Here is a 15,553-nt window from a genome sequence, read left to right as displayed (position 1 = left end):
AAGATGGGGGAACAGCTGCTCCAGAGAGAGGGAGGCAGTGGCTGCAGAGGGGCATGGTCAGAGCTGTGCAGGCGCAGATGTCCTGGAGGCAATTGGAGCCTCAATGTTTATCTGCAACGGTCCAGTGCAAGCTCATGCACAGATGAGGAAACTGAGGCACAGAGTGTTTAACTCTCTAGCTCACTATAAGTGGCAGAGCAGGGTCTAGAACCAGCGTCCTAATTCCTGGGCCACCACTTTTCTCCAGACCTCAAAGTAAAGCTCCTATGTCCCTAGATCAGAAGGGCCGGGAGGGCCACACAGCTCCGTCCTGTGGTGCTCCAAAGCCCAAGGTGGGAAGAGAAGGTGGGACAGGACTTTCTTCGTGTGGATTCCTGTCCTCCCCTGGGCGACATTTTCCATATGGTTAATACAAGGGTCCAGCTACACCTCTGGAAAGGCCCCCATTCTCTTCCCAAGGCCTCCCAGGCACAGCAGAAGCCTCACTGTCACTTTGTTTGTTCAACAAAAGTGAATAATGTGGTGGCCACAGTTCTCAGTGCTTTACACATATTAGCTCATTTAATCCTCACAACAGCCCCACAAGGCAGGTGCTATGATCATCCCCATTTTACAGATGGGGAAACTGAGGCACAGAGAGGCTAAGTCACTTATGCAAGATCACACAGCTTGTGCACAGAATGGTGGACCCCGGGTCTGAACCCAGGCAAGCTGGCTCTAGTCTAGGCTGTTAGTCTCTGTCACGCTCAGCCTTTCCAACACACTGAGGTGTAAATGTGCCAGGTCCCCACCCAAGGCAGGGGCTCAAAAAGGAAGGGTGCTCAAGAGGGAGCCAGGGGGGCACGTCTCCCCATGTGTGCTGCTCAGGGTAAGTTCCCTCAGGCAGTCCCACCCTCACTTCTTCTGAGACCACCATCCTCAGCTGCCTCTTCAGTCTTGTACCAACTCTGTTTTCTCCAACTCTCAGGGAAATGGAGTAACACCCCCACCCCTCCCCAGCTGCTGGGGTCCACTGTACAGCTGGGGTCCCTGCCAGGGCTTTTCTGCATGGGAGCAGCCAGAACCACAAGAACTGCCTCCCAGAAGCTCTCTGAGGTGTACACAGAAAGACACAGAAGCCAGAAAACCACCTGGCCGTGGTGTGATAGCCGCTGGACACAGGTGTGACCCACCCAACGGGTCTGACGCAGGGAGGTCCCAAGGCACGCCCCTTCCCTCGAGTCCTGGCCCCACAGGAGCCTGTGGGGAGCATGTGCCACAACTCCTTGCACGGCCTGTTTGACCAGCTTGCCTGCAGCAGAGAAAGGAAGACGCGGGGCAGGCGGGGGCGCGGGGAGAGGAAAAAGTCAGCCCTGGAGCTCTGCGGAACAGAAACGACACTACCCCGAGTGTTCACCTCCAGCCCCCTAGCTCCCACCCAAGGTTCTGTGGCTATGCTGGGAAGCCCTGAAGCTGAGGATCACAGGAGTCCCCAAATTCCTCTTTCCAGGTAAGAGTGTGGCCAGGTGGCTTTGTTGTCACCATTTCTGAAACCCTCTAGATTCAGACGCGTTCACGCTTGTGCCAAGGGCTGTGAGCTGCCATGAGCATCCGTCACTCCCAATCAAACAGCATGCTCCACCTGCCAGCCCGCAATGGAGACAGCGGAAATAAGACCCAGCAAGGCTGCCAGCCCCTGCCTGCTGCTGTCAGGGAGCCCACATATCTGTCCCCTGAAAACTAGCTCCAGGCTACAGGCAGAGAAGCAGGAGCTTCAGAATCCAGCTTCATTCTTGCTCCGGACCCACCACCCTTTGCTGCCCAGGCCTGGAAATTTCTGCTCTGTGAATCAGATAGCATGTGAAGTGGTTCACCTCATCCCTGCACATCACGGACAGCGAAGTTCACGTCCCAGCCTCCCGAGACCTGAGCCATCCCTTTCCCCTGAGCGTCTCCTTCTTGGGAAACAATGAACTCTGGAGGATCAGAACCCAGGGAAAAAGGCTGGGCATGGGAGAGCAGTATTGTGTGGAAGGGAAAGGGCACCAAGGCCTGGAGACATGTGGGCCAAGGTCAAGGCCAGGTGGTACACTGGGAGGTGTCCTGGGCTGGCAGCCACGAGACCCAGGTTCAAGTCCTGGGCTCTACTCTAAACTTGTTTTGTGACCTTTGGTCAGTCCCACCTTTGCTGTTTCCTTGGCAAAAAATTATCCAAGGCATGAGTGTTTACTTCAAACCCCTGGGGGCACTGGTTCAGAGGCAGACTCTCCAGTCTGTCCCCAGAGAGAACGGCTGTCAGTCTGGGATTCCACCCAGGAATCTGCATTTTAAACAAAGGTCTTGGAGGCTTCAGAATACACTTTGCAGACTCCCTCATGAGAAGCAATGATATGGGTCAGCAGGAAGGAACAGGGAAGGCAGGGATGGACAAGGTGTGAGGTCCCAACAAGGGTCCCTCTCAACCCACTCTGACCACACCCAAAGCTCTGGCTGTGAGATGGAGCCCAGCAGGTGCCCCACCCCATGTCCTGGGCACCATCGCTAAGCGCCTTTAAGGCAGCCCTCCATGACATAACACTATACTTCTCATTTTGCATTTTTGTTTTTCTTCTAGAATTCAAATATGTCCCCCACTCCCACCCCCCTCTTGCTCCTCCCTCTCCTTTTTATGTATTTCAGAAGACTTTGGAGAGCTCCGGCTGTGCGCCAGCATTCTGGGGCATTTTGTGACAATCTGAAGATGGGCACTGTACCCTCTGGAACTCTGCACCTGGGCCTGCCTACACCCCCTCCCCACCAGCTCCATCAGCTCTACCAGTAACAGGGAGGCTGCTGCGACCCCCTAGTCCAAGCAGGCTGAGCCATTCTGCCCAGCCCGTGGAGGCACCCTCCAACACCACAGGGCGTCCAAAGGAGCTCATGACACAAGGTACCCAAGCCAGATTCAGAAGGGACACTGTGCTGAGTAAGGGCATAGATTTCAAATCCTGATGTTTCCTACTAGGTGACCGTGAACAAGGTGCTGCTCTGTGTCTCAGTTTCCTCATCTGTAAACAGGGTGATGACAGTGGGTACAGAGCACTTACTATGTGCAGGCCGTGTTCTAAGTGCTTTCCATGGATGGACCTATTTAGTCCCTACACCATCCCTAAAGCACAGACCACCCTCCATTTCCCCACTTTATAGATATTGACTGAGATGGAAAGAAATCAAGACACTTACCCCAGGCTGCCACACAGTCATTCATATAACTGACTCTTCGGCTTCAGAGCACACATTCATCATGGCTATACTATATTGATTCTATGACTCACACTTCATATAGCTAACGGACAATTAAATGAGCCACTTGGATACTACTTGTGCATAACAAATGCACACAAACATAGCAGCAATTGCTATTGTTAATTGTTTGCCTAAACTTTTTCTCCCAAAGCAGGATGTGCAGCCTGGATGAAGCAGAGGAATGCACCCATTCTTGGTTTTGTCTCCACAGGGGTGGTCAGAATGGCTCAGAGCTGTGTGAGCTGGAGTCTGAGAGCAATCCCCTGTTCCCTGCTCTCCTACACTTGTGCCAAAATAGCAAAGCTGGGACCACACTTCTCAGGTCTGTGCCCATCAGGACACAATGATGTCTAGCCCCACCTGCCCCAAGCACAGGGCTGAGGAGTGGAGGTGGGGCGTGGGGCTCCCCCTCATCTCCACATAGGGACTTGGCAAGCATCACGAAGTGCCCTGGGAGGCAGCCTGGCCACTCTAGGCAGAAGCTGCCTGCTCTCATCAGGAATTCCTAAGAACTCTATTCTTAGAGCACTTTCTCTTGGTTTTAACTTTGACATCTTCCAGAAGTTACCCCGCACAAAAGCAACCCTGCCGCCGCTGTAATTTACACGTCACATCACTTGTGCTGAGTGCAGTCCACCCCCTTCAACCCACTCCCGCATGCGTACCTTCCCCTCCTGCCCTGAAAAAATGGCTTCTGCATCATCCCAGCCACCCTCCTTCCACTTGTGCACCAGGGGAGAAGTCAAATGTGAAATTGACAGAAGAATGGGAGGTGGGAGGGGGGCGTGGATGAGGAACTTCAGCGAAATCCCAGCTTTGGAACTTCCCCCTTTCCAGGTTGGGCATGACTTCTGCTTGGCGGTCCACATCGCCATGGCAACAGCCCAGCCACATGCCCCAGTTCACAGCCCAACCCTAGGAGCGCCCCTCGGGAGTTACTTACTGTGATGGTGTTCTCCTTGGTCTGCCTTTTGCTTGGTGATGAGGATCCCAGGTTCTGGGGAGACAGGCAAGAAACATCGTCAAAGCTGTTCTCCATATTGGACATTTTTCCCCCCCATTCAGGTTCCCTGAGAGTGGAGGCGCTGGGGAAGTTCAGGGATGCTCAGCCTGCTGCCAACTCCTAAGTCACCATATTCTGGGTCAGGGCAGGCAGGGGTCTCCCTGACCGCACGCGGTTCTCACGCCCAGCTCTCAGGCTGAAGGCGAACTCAGGAAGCCTCCTGCACAGGCTCTGAGAGAACTCCTCCAAAGCAGGTCTCCCCTCCTCTTCTCTCAGTCTGCGATTTGGGGAGTTAACCCTTCCGCCGCCCTCTGCTGGTGAATGTTCCACGGGCCGCTTGCTGCCTGAAGCCGCGGAATCCACTGGGGAGACGAGAGTTAAGGCCATCACCTCCCGGCACTGAAGACTCAGCACACGACATTTTATTCTGAAACGCCCCGGGTCCAAAACATCAAACCGAAATACACATGATGTACACTGGGGCACTGCTGGGTCACCTCCCCTACTCGCCGCTCCCTCAATCCTGTGAGCCAGGAGGGATTTCTCAGCCAAGCCGACTTTTAGCTTCCATTCAATCTTTAGATTGCCTTTTGACGTCTTCCATCACCAGCAAGAAAACCAGAGTCCCAAGTACCTCTGAGCCCTGGGGTCCTCAGTAGATTGCCAAAGTCCTGGAATCTTTCTGGTAGAGAAAATTAAGGACTGCCAGCGGAACAGGCCACATATGTCCTAATATCCTATGACTCTAAAGAGAATATTTGATCCCAGTTCTCTATTGTTCTATTAGCAATTATGTTAGGGGTTCAATACCAGAGATCCCCAAGCAGGACCTAGGGTGTCTTCTGTCCTGAGCCACAAAGCAATCTGGAAAGCAGGCTTCCCCCTCAGGCACTGCAGGTGGCCATCACATGTGTGCCCCAGGACTTGTGCACAGCCTTACTCTTTTTCTTTTTTTAAGGTGGAGTCTTACTCTGTCGCCCAGGCTGGAGTGTAGTGGTGTGATCTCAGCTCACTGCAACCTCTGCCTCCCAGGTTCAAGCAATTCTCCTGCCTCAGCCACTTGAGTAGCTGGGCTTACAGGTGCCTGCCAGCACACTAGGCTAATTTTTGTAATTTTAGTAGCCAGGGTTTCATCACGTTGGCCGGGCTGGTCTCAAACTCTTGACCTCACGTGATCCACCGGCCTCAGCCTCCCAAAGTGCTGGGATTCCAGGTGTGAGCCACCACGGCCGGCCTGGCCTTACTCTTTCCTTGGTAGAATGTAGGGAAGTGGCTGTCACTTTATAGATAAAGGCCAGAGAAAGCATGGAGGGGCTTCTCCAACAAGAGGGAAACAATAGCTTGGGGTGGAGGGCACCCTGCCCCCCAGGCCAGAACAACCCTGGACACCTGGCCGAATGACCATCTACAGGTGAGGGCCAGCCTTTGCCTCAGAAATGCATCAGTAATTTAGGCAAACCAGGGAGCTTGACTGTGTCCCTGCTAAGGTGTCATTCCCTTATTCCCATACAGTTCTTCTTGGGTTGCTCATTAAAGTCACCTCAGGAAAACTGATATCCTTAGGGTGCCTAGCAAAAAGGAACCTTACAGAGAAATCAGTTTCACAGACAAGACAACGATTACCAGCCTTCAGACCCTGGCCTGAGAATGTGACTTCTTTGAGCCTCGATTTCTTCATCTGTAAAATGGATAGGCTATCTCTGGTCCTCAAGCTTTGAGGTGCATCAGGATCAATGGAGGAAAGTGTCCAAAATACAGTCCCAGCTGCTGGGTCTGATCCAGAGGGTCCCAGGTGGCGCCAGCATCTCTGATTTGCAGAATCTGTGGACCTCACTCGGAGGCACACAGATGTGATCTACTCTGTGGTTCATTGAGGTCCCTCTGTTTAGGGCAACTCCTCTAGCGACCCCAACAGGCTCCCAGCCAGAGTCAACTTGACGGCCAACTACAGCTTCCACAGACATTTTTAATGCGTCATCTCATCCAGTGGCCCACCCTATACCTTCCCAAGGTGTCAGCTCTGCCAAATTTCAGCAACGTAACAAAACTGCCGAAGGAGGAAGGCAGACAGAGGCTACATGGGAGGAGGTACCAGTCACCAAGAGAAGAGACAGGAAGAGGAGTCTCTCTCTCCATAGGTTCATTCACGTACAGACACTAGCCAAGCAAATACCTGCCAGGAAGGGGAAAGGGTAGCCTCTGGGATGGATTCTGCCGTCTGCAGGAGTCTGTCTTCCTGTCATGGACACATTACCACCATCACCACCATGCTCCCACTGCAGCCCCCCACCACATAGCAGCACTCCAGCAGCCTTGGCAACAGCCTTCGAGTCTACCTATGGATGGTGATGAAGTTGGTGATGGGGAGCTAACTAAGAGGGGAGAAGTGGCTGGGCGCAGTTGCCGTAATCCTGGAAGGCCGAGGCAGGGGGATCATGAGGTCAGCAGATCAAGATCATCCTGGCCAACATGGTGAAAACCCATCTCTACTAAAAATGCAAAAATTAGACAGGCATGGTGGCATGCACCTGTAGTCCCAGCCACACAGGAGGCTGAGGCAGGAGAATCACTTGAACCCAGGAGATGGAGGTTGCAGTGAGCCGAGATCGTGCCACTGCACTCCAGCCTGGGCGACAGAGTAAGACTCTGTCACCCAAAAAAAAAAAAAAAAAAGAGAAGAGAGGCAATGCAAGAGCTACTGCCTACGAGTGCTTGCTCATTACGGCAGGCTCCAGGTTAGCTGTCTGACATATTTAATCTCGTTTCATCCTTACAACCCCAGCAAATGAAATGACATCCACTCCATTTTACAGATCATGAAATTGGGGCTTGCAGAAGCAAAACTGTCCAGGGTCACAAGGCTAGTAAACAGAGAAGTGGAAATCAGAACCCAAGCCTCCACAACTCTTCCCTCTATCTTCCGCCATCTCTCCACTTTGAGACCCAAGACAGTATCCTGTTTTCCATGTCTTTGCAGGAGGGCAAAAAAGATTTCCATCAACCACAAACATGTATTGTGGGACCACTGTGTATAAATCTCTGCAGAATAAGGATCGACACAGAGGTCACACCTCCTCCCTATAACTTGGCTAGGATAGGAACACAAGTAACGGCATTGAGGGTGGGTGTTCCATGTGTGGGTGTTGGCACCTTCTCTGGTCTCTGCTCTGTTAGCCATGCTTCACTTTAACCCTGAGGACCAAGGTAGGTCACCGGCAATCTCAGGCTCTGCCTGTGCTGCTGCTAACCTGTGCCTACTACACTTCAACTTCATATACACATCACACGCATGCATCATACACACACACACGTGACACACATACTCTCATAATGCTCCACTGAAAGGGCCCAGAAGGAATGACATCTCATCACAGTGACAACACCTACTAGCTAGAAAATGGTTTCCAAATATTACCACAAGCTCCTTGGTACTAACTCCAAATGCAAGGTATTTGGAATATCCTCTAGTCCCGAGAGGTAAGAAAGTATTCAAAGAATAATGGAAAGATAACAAAAGAACATAAACAGCTTAAAGGGGCTCCCGCAGGCCGAATCTGGGACAATTTGAGACAAGTAGGAATGAATGACTATGACTAACTCCAAAGGGGAAGGGAGAGAACATTTCTTTCAGAAGAATTTTACAAGAAATTGTACAAGAAAAAATAAAATTGTACAAGAAATTGGACGACCACCATTTGCAAACCCCAGTGTCCAAGAGGATTCAGGCCATGATCCTCATGGATGCTCAAAGCAGCGGATGGAAAGATTGTCAGGGCACGGGATAGTCACAGGGTCTTACACTGGCACCTCGGAGATGACTGACAAATTAGAAAGGGAAAATGCAAATTCCCCTGCAAAGGAGGAATCTGGCAGTCACCACCTTAACCAAGCGTTCAAACAGAGCCTCGTGAGTAGAGTGCTAACCTGGTGGCTGAGCCTCGAATGCAGTTAAGAACTCCACGTGCCCTGACCAGTATTCTTGCCCAAACTGCAGAACCTGAACCTAAGCATAAGAGAACAGTCAGATCAAGAATGTAGGTCATTCTACAAGACGACTGATCTGGACTCCTCAAAAAGAAATTGTCAAGGTGATGAAAAACAAAATAAAACACACCAGAGGGAAATGGCTTCACCCTCAGTGGAGAAAAATGAGAGCATCTAAAACCTGGTGAACCAGAACACAGGCTATGGATGGGGTTAGGGTGGTTCTGCCTGTACAACAGAATATTACTCAGCCACAAAAAGGAATGGCGTGTTGATCCACACCATGATGTGAATGAACTTTGGAATTCTAGGTGAAAGAGGCCACATGCAAAAGACCACAGAGAGTATGATGCCATTTACGTGAAATGTCCAGAAGAGGCAAACCCACAGAGATAGAAAGTAGATTAAGGGCTGCCTAAGTCTTCAGGGGATTCTATTTGGGGTAATGAAAACGTTCTAAAATTTATTTGATGATGTAAAGATACTAAAAACCACTGAATTGTACATTTTAAATGGATGAATTGTATGGTTAATGTGAATTGTAGCTCAAAAAAGCAGTTTTAAATAGAGAGAGGGAGAAACTAAAGAGACAGCAACCAATGTATCTGTGTGTGAACTTGAGCGGATCCTGGACTGGGGAGAAAGGCAGCTGTAAAAGGGATCTGGGGGCTAGGTATGGTGGCGCACGCCTGTAATCCTAGTGCTTTGAGAGGTTTAGGTGGGAAGATCACGTGAGCCCAGGAGTTTTAGGATGCACGAGCTATAATGGTGTCACTGTACTGCAGCCTGAGTGTACAAAGAAATACCCTCTCTTAAAAAAAAAAAAAAAAGGCATTTTTTTGAGACAATTGAGGAATCTGGAGTGTATACAGCAGGTGGTATTACTGAATTAACGTTTTCTTAAATGTGATGATGGTATCATCATTACATCTTCCCCCTGGAAGATACATTCTGAAATATTTGCATTTAAAACAGTAAGTCAGGAATTTGCCTTAAAATAATCTGGATGGTGGAGGGCAAAGGGGTTGGGGGAGGGGACGGGGGCACAAATGAATCAAGATTGGCCAAAGGCCAATAATCGTTGGGCTTAATTCATAGATCTGTAGTACTTTATTATCTATTCCCTCTACTTTTGTAAAGGTTTGCAAATGCCTGTAATAAGAATATTTGTTGTAAATTTCTTTTGCCTATGATTCTAGAGAACTCTTCTCCTCCATTTACTTTTTAAAGCCCTGTCCAGGGGTGGGGGCACCCCACCTGGGCATCTCTGCATCACCCTGAGGCCTGGCAGGGGGTGATATCACACAGCAAGTGCTTGGTAAACTAGAGTGGGTCATTCACAAGGGATTCAGCAAGCCTTCCACTCCAAACGCCTTCTCAGACCATTCCTCTCCCTGCAAATAATCTGGGTCCCATCCCTTCAGCAGGTGGGATCCCACACAAAACCCCGCAATGGCTTTCCAGTACAGTTAGGATACCACCTGAGCTCCTCATGGTAGGCCTGCGCAGACTCCCCCAGCCTCATTTCCCACCCTCCCTATGCCTGCTGACTTAGTAAGCCACAGCCGCACCGGGTCTCTATGGGTTCTTTAACAACACGGTTCCCCATCTTGCTTCCAGGCATCCACGATGCTCCTCCCTCCCCTGGAAAGCTATTCTTTCCCCACCTCTTTGTCAAGTGAAACCCTTGCTCATCATTGCAGTCTTAGAATAGGTATCTTTTCTTAAGGTGTCCATTCCTGACACTTCCACCACCAGGCTAGATCCTCACAGCATCCACTTCCTCCAGCCCTTATCACTGCTGAAATTGCATCATCATTTATCTACTCTTTCTCCCACACCAGCAATAAACCTTCATCGAGGCAGGGGCTAGAGATAACCCCTACGTTTCAGTGCCTGACAAAGAACTAAACAGCTCGATAAGAACATGTGTTACTGAATTATCGAGGTAGGTAGGAGGTGGTGGAGATTTAGCATCTCACCTCTTTCTCCACTTGAACTCCATGCTCCAGTGGGTCCCTTAAGTTTCCAAGCCCTTCATGTCATTCTCCTTCCTCCCTCCTGTGTCTAGAGGGTCTTTCTAGGAAGTCATGAGAAGCCAGAACAATTGAAAAGCAGATCACAAAAAGGCCTAGGCACTGGTGGGTAGGAAGGAAGGGGACCCGCTAGGACATCATTTTGCAAAGGCAGCAAGAGTATTAGGCTTTGATCTAGAACCAGAAATATCATTTGATCCAGCAATCCCATTGCTGAGTATACCCAAAAGGAATATAAACCGTCCTACTATAAAGACGTGCACACGTATGTTTACTGCATCACTACTTACAATAGCAAAGACTTGGAACCAACCCAAATGCCCATCAATGATAGACTGGATAAAGAAAATGTGGCAAATACACACCATGGAATACTATGCAGCCATAAAAAAGAATGAGTTCATGTCCTTTGTAGGATGAAACTGGAAGCCATCATTCTCAGCAAACACAAGAACAGAAAACCAAACACCACATGTTCTCGCTCATAAGTGGGAGTTGAACAATGAGAACACATGGACACAGTGAGGGGAACAGCACACACTGAGGCCGGTTGCGGGTGGGGAGCTCGGGGAGGGACAGCATTAGGACAAACACCTAATGCATGCAGGCCTTAAAATCTAGATGACAGGTTGATAGGTGCAGTAAGCCACCATGGCACATGTATACCTATATAACAAACCTGCATGCTCTTCACATGTATCCCAGAACTTCAAGTAAAATAATTTTTTTTTTTTTTTTTTAAAGACAATTAGCCTTTGTTCCCTCGCCTCTGCCTGGCAATCTGGTGGGCTGCATTTATCCAGCACCCAAGCCGACTGCCCCAGGCCTGCAGAATTGAAACCTTCCACTGGGTGGCACCAGACCACAACCACCTGTGCCCACCCCCCCAGGTCTCCCAGGACCGAGTGAAGGAACAGGGCAGGCACCCTCAGGAACTGTGGGGCACCCACTATCAGTCCTCCCCACGACACAGCACGGGGGGGACACGCTACTGGTGTCCATGGAAACTGGGCCTGCCCTCCCCTCCCCCCAACATTCTAATCTTCCTGATCAGCTTGCTTAAGGAGGGTCAGCTATGCAGGGAGTGGAAAGAGATCTCAATGGGGCTTTGAGATCTGGGGCTTTCCAGTCTAGGTTTCGTCACAGTAACCCTGAACATGCCACTTTATTCACTCCACTCCCTGCAACTCAAGTGGGCACTGGTTCCTTTGCTCATTCATTCATTCATTGATGTTTAAGTGTAGTTATTACAAGTGGTAACTGAGAGCCCAGGAAGGTGAATCCACTCGTCTGCATGCTGGAGTGTGGTCTCTACCTGGGGAACCCTTCGTGGGTAGTGCTCTCTGTAAACACCAAACCTCCTTAACCTCTTTCTATGTGTAACTCTTGGCACCTTTTGGAATAACCAGCCTGCAGGTTCACAAACCAGGACAACAAGTAGTAGCTAGCTGGGCATAGTGTCCTGTGCCTGCAGTTCCAACTACTCTGGAGGCTCAGGTGGGATGATGCTTGAGCCCAGGAGTTCCAAGCTGAGGCCACAGTGAGCTATGATTGCCTCTGTGAACAGCCCCGTGCATTCCAGCACGGGCAACACAGGGAGAACCTGTTTCCTATTTTTTTTTTTTTCCTGAAAAAAAGTAGTAGCTTTTTATACCCAAATGTTACCCTTTTACAGCCTAAAGGAATAACATTCTACCTCCCGGTCCTGGAACTGGTGAACAGTGCACATTCACCCTCTCCATGTAACTGCATTCTTTATTTTTGTTACCTTGATGACAGCTCAGCTCCCAAGGTTACCGTCCAAACATAATGTGACTCGATCTGCCTGTCTTCAGGCAGCCACCGCCTACCTGGGCCCGAGTCTCCAGGGCTCTCCTCTCCTGAATGCCCCATATCGATACCTACTCTGTAGCTTTTTTTTTTTTTTTTTTAAATAAAAAATTGTATCTGTCTTCTGTACAAGCAAAATGTGTTCATTTTAGGAAATGTGAAAAATAGCAAGAGAAGCGTAAAGAAAACAGAATTACCCATGATCTTAGACCAAAGTTTCTCAACTTCGGCACAATTCATGTTTTCAAGTAGAGCAATTCTTTGCTGTGGTGTCCAGTAAATTGGGGGAGACTTGGCATCATCCCTGGTGTCTACCCTCTTGTTGCCAGTACCACCCCTGCCCCAGGTGTGACAATCCAAGGGTCTCCAGACATTGTCAAATGTCCCCTGATTGATAGCCATGGTCTTAGATGCAGACAGAGCCACCATCGATTCTCCAGTTTATTTTTCTTCTAGTCCTTCTTCCTCACATAAGTATAGATTTCCTTCTCCCAAATAAGACTATGTACGCTTTGCACGTCCTACTTTTACTACTCTGTATTATGTTGTGAGTACTTCCCCAAATCATTGCATTCTCCTTAGAAGCATGCTTCCTAATGGCAGCATAGCATCACTGGCTAACCTCCAGCGCCATAATCCCGTTGACCCATCCCCTGTTGCAGGACAGTTAGGCTGGATCCAGTGTTAAGGTGCTGTAAATAATGCTTGAATGAACAGCTTGCACATATATCAGAACCTCTCAAGATACCCCAAGAACAGACACTAGAGGAGAAATCCCTGTGTCGATGGCTTATAATGCACACTGTTAAGTCAGCTTCTGAAATATCCGGTTAGACCAGTGTCCATCCTTTAAAATGGATGAATAACAACTTCATAGTATTTCAGGAGGTGATTATGGTCTATTAGGGATGAAAGTCATTCTTCCTCAAATTTTGAGGGTGGGGAGCTGTTTCTAACATTCTTCCTGATGATGCTGAGGGCAGCACCAGAGTTCTGTCGCTGTTGCTGAACCACATCAGAATAAAGGCTGATGTCTTCAGAAAGACTCTCAAGTCAGGAGACAAGTGAGTTTCACTTCAAACAGGTTGACAGAATCTGTGTTGAGAAGACAAGCTGGGAGCTCAGCAGCAAACACACAAAGCCAGGGTGATTCATGACGGGTGATGTGAGCAGCGGAGAGAACGGGACTGACAAGCCAGCTGTGTGCTACTGACTGCCGGTCCACTGCTCAGGAGTGGTCTCACACCTACAGAGTCAGCACTACCTCGGAGAGGCCGGAAACCCAGAACCTCAAGCCCCACCTTGGACCTCCTGGATCAGAATCTGCATTTCAACAAGAAGCCCGGCTCACTCTAAGTCCATCAAAACTTAACAAGTTCTGACCTACATGGAGGTTCAAATTCTTTTCCAGAGTTAACTGAATTGGAGCCCAGCACTCAGCCCTCCTAAGAGAATAACCTTATAATGTTCCCCCAAATTAACACTCTTGTCCATGTTAGAGCTGAGTGTCACATTTCAGCTGATTATACTAACAGCCCATGGGGCCCCAGATGTTGCCAAATGTCCCCTGATTAAGAACCATGGTCTCAGATGCAGACAGAACCACCATCCATACTCCAGTTTATTTTTCTTCCAGCCATTCTTCCTTATGGTAAGTACAGATTTCCTTCTTTCAGGGACTGGTGCCTAGAATCCACTACATACGCAGCTGCTGTCATCATCGTCATCAATATTAGCATCAGGATCATCATCAGTGATCATGATTGTCATCATTTTCATCATCGCCCCCAGGGTTCTGGCATTTTAATGCCTGGCAGAAGTTGCTGGAGTTTGGAAGCTTCATTAAGAACATCTTGATAATTCATGGGTAGACTAAATAAGGTGAGTCTTCAGTTTTTTAGGCACAGCTTAATGTAACTAGAAGAGCCGTAAGAGTTGGCCTCAAGGTCCAGGCTGACCAGTGAGTAATCTTGTGAGCCTGTGCAGGTCATATAACTGGTTGGACCTTGGTGACAACATGCGTAGTATGGGAATGTTACTGATGCCTAATTCACACGTTTGCATAAGCATCAAGTGGGATGGAGATTGAGAAAGTAGTTTGGAAATCCTAACACATATCCCCATTTCCTTCCATCCCATAGCAGTCTCTATGCTAGTTTATTCAGTAAGATGATCAAATTTTACTAAATTCCATTCTGGGTAGTCTGGGCATGGGAGGGGTAGGGTAGAGACACGGAAAATGGTCTGGCACATCCATACTCTTAAAGGAATGGGAAACATAGGCTTCATGTATTGGGAATCCAGACCACAGAATGGAACTCTGTCCCAGTGGTTTCAACCCCATCCCCGTCAGCCCCTCCTCCAAACCGCCGCCAACTTCTAGAAGACCAACAAACCACAACCATCCAACCCTCTCTCCATCAGGGAACACTGAAATAACCCAGATACAGCAACCACTTTCTACCTGAGGGGGCAGAACTGGGCTGCAGCCACCTGGACTCCCCTGATGGACTTGTCTTAAATGAAGCCTTCCTGGGCCTGCAAAGGCAGCGAGCGACCTCTATACCTCCCTTAACAGGACCCCTTACCTGGGAATCACCGGTGGATTTTCGGACACTCATGTGGGCAGTCTCTGCAGGGTGCGCTGGGGTCCCTGACGCGTGGTATCCATTCACTGCAGGGACAGAGACACGGCTCAGATGCTGTGTGGGCCACAGACGGGCACCCCCGCCTTTTGTCCACTGCAGCCCCTTTTCCCACCTCTGAGAGGTCTTGCGTGGCAAAGACCATCCCTCAGGACTTATCTGTATCTGCAGAGCTGGAAATGAGTTGAAGACATCTCTCTAATCCTCAGCACCCAAATCACCAAATTCTCAGGGGACTGAGTTTCTTCTTTAACCCGACAGCAAAAGGAATGTGCATAACAGGAGGTGAGGTCGAGATGGTCTAGCTGCCATTGCTACAAATGCCACATCAGTGGTAGTTACAGATGCCAATCACAGGTCTAACCTCCCACTGCAGAGCTGGGGGGGGGGGCCCTCCATCACCTTCCTACAATTTCCCTCATCTCTCTTAGTAACTTCTCCACCCTCAAACTCAGAGCAGCAGGATGTGAGCAAACTGGAAAGAGGACTGGATCGATTGGTCACCATGAAATTAGGCTCTGTCAATTAACAGCCAAGGTGGGCGTATGCACTTCATTCTTGAGTCACTGTTCTCCTGGAATTAAAAATACATAATCTGGCTGGGTGCAGCAGCTCACGCCTGTAATCCCAGCACTTTGGGAGGCTGAGGCAGGCGTATCACCTGAGGTCAAGAGTTTGAGACCAGCCTGGCCAACATGGTGAAGCCCCCTCTCTACTAAAAATACAAAAAAATTAGCGGGGCATGATGGCAGGCACCTGTAATCCCAGCTACCCAGGAGGCTGAGGCAGGA

At 49.5% G+C, this 15,553-nt stretch overlaps 1 protein-coding gene across 5 annotated transcripts in view; it reads right to left on the bottom strand.

Moving 5' to 3' along the window:
• GAS7 (growth arrest specific 7) overlaps positions 1-15,553 on the bottom strand; it is a 282,620-nt gene that overhangs the window by 43,315 nt on the left and 223,752 nt on the right. For 4 of the 5 annotated variants that reach the window (XM_017531429.2, XM_017531434.1, XM_017531431.1 and 1 more), the window contains exons 4-5: positions 14,706-14,791; positions 4,208-4,261 (exon numbers count right to left, since the gene is read on the bottom strand). In XM_017531429.2, the coding sequence (XP_017386918.1) occupies positions 4,208-4,261; positions 14,706-14,791 (140 nt within the window). The remainder of the gene's footprint in view (positions 1-4,207; positions 4,262-14,705; positions 14,792-15,553) is intronic. The other variant, XM_017531435.1, reaches the window with a different exon arrangement.

Source organism: Cebus imitator, unplaced genomic scaffold (assembly GCF_001604975.1).
Source record: "Cebus imitator isolate Cc_AM_T3 unplaced genomic scaffold, Cebus_imitator-1.0 Scaffold72, whole genome shotgun sequence".
Taxonomy (NCBI): domain Eukaryota; kingdom Metazoa; phylum Chordata; class Mammalia; order Primates; family Cebidae; genus Cebus; species Cebus imitator.
This window is presented reverse-complemented; position numbering and strand designations above follow the sequence as displayed.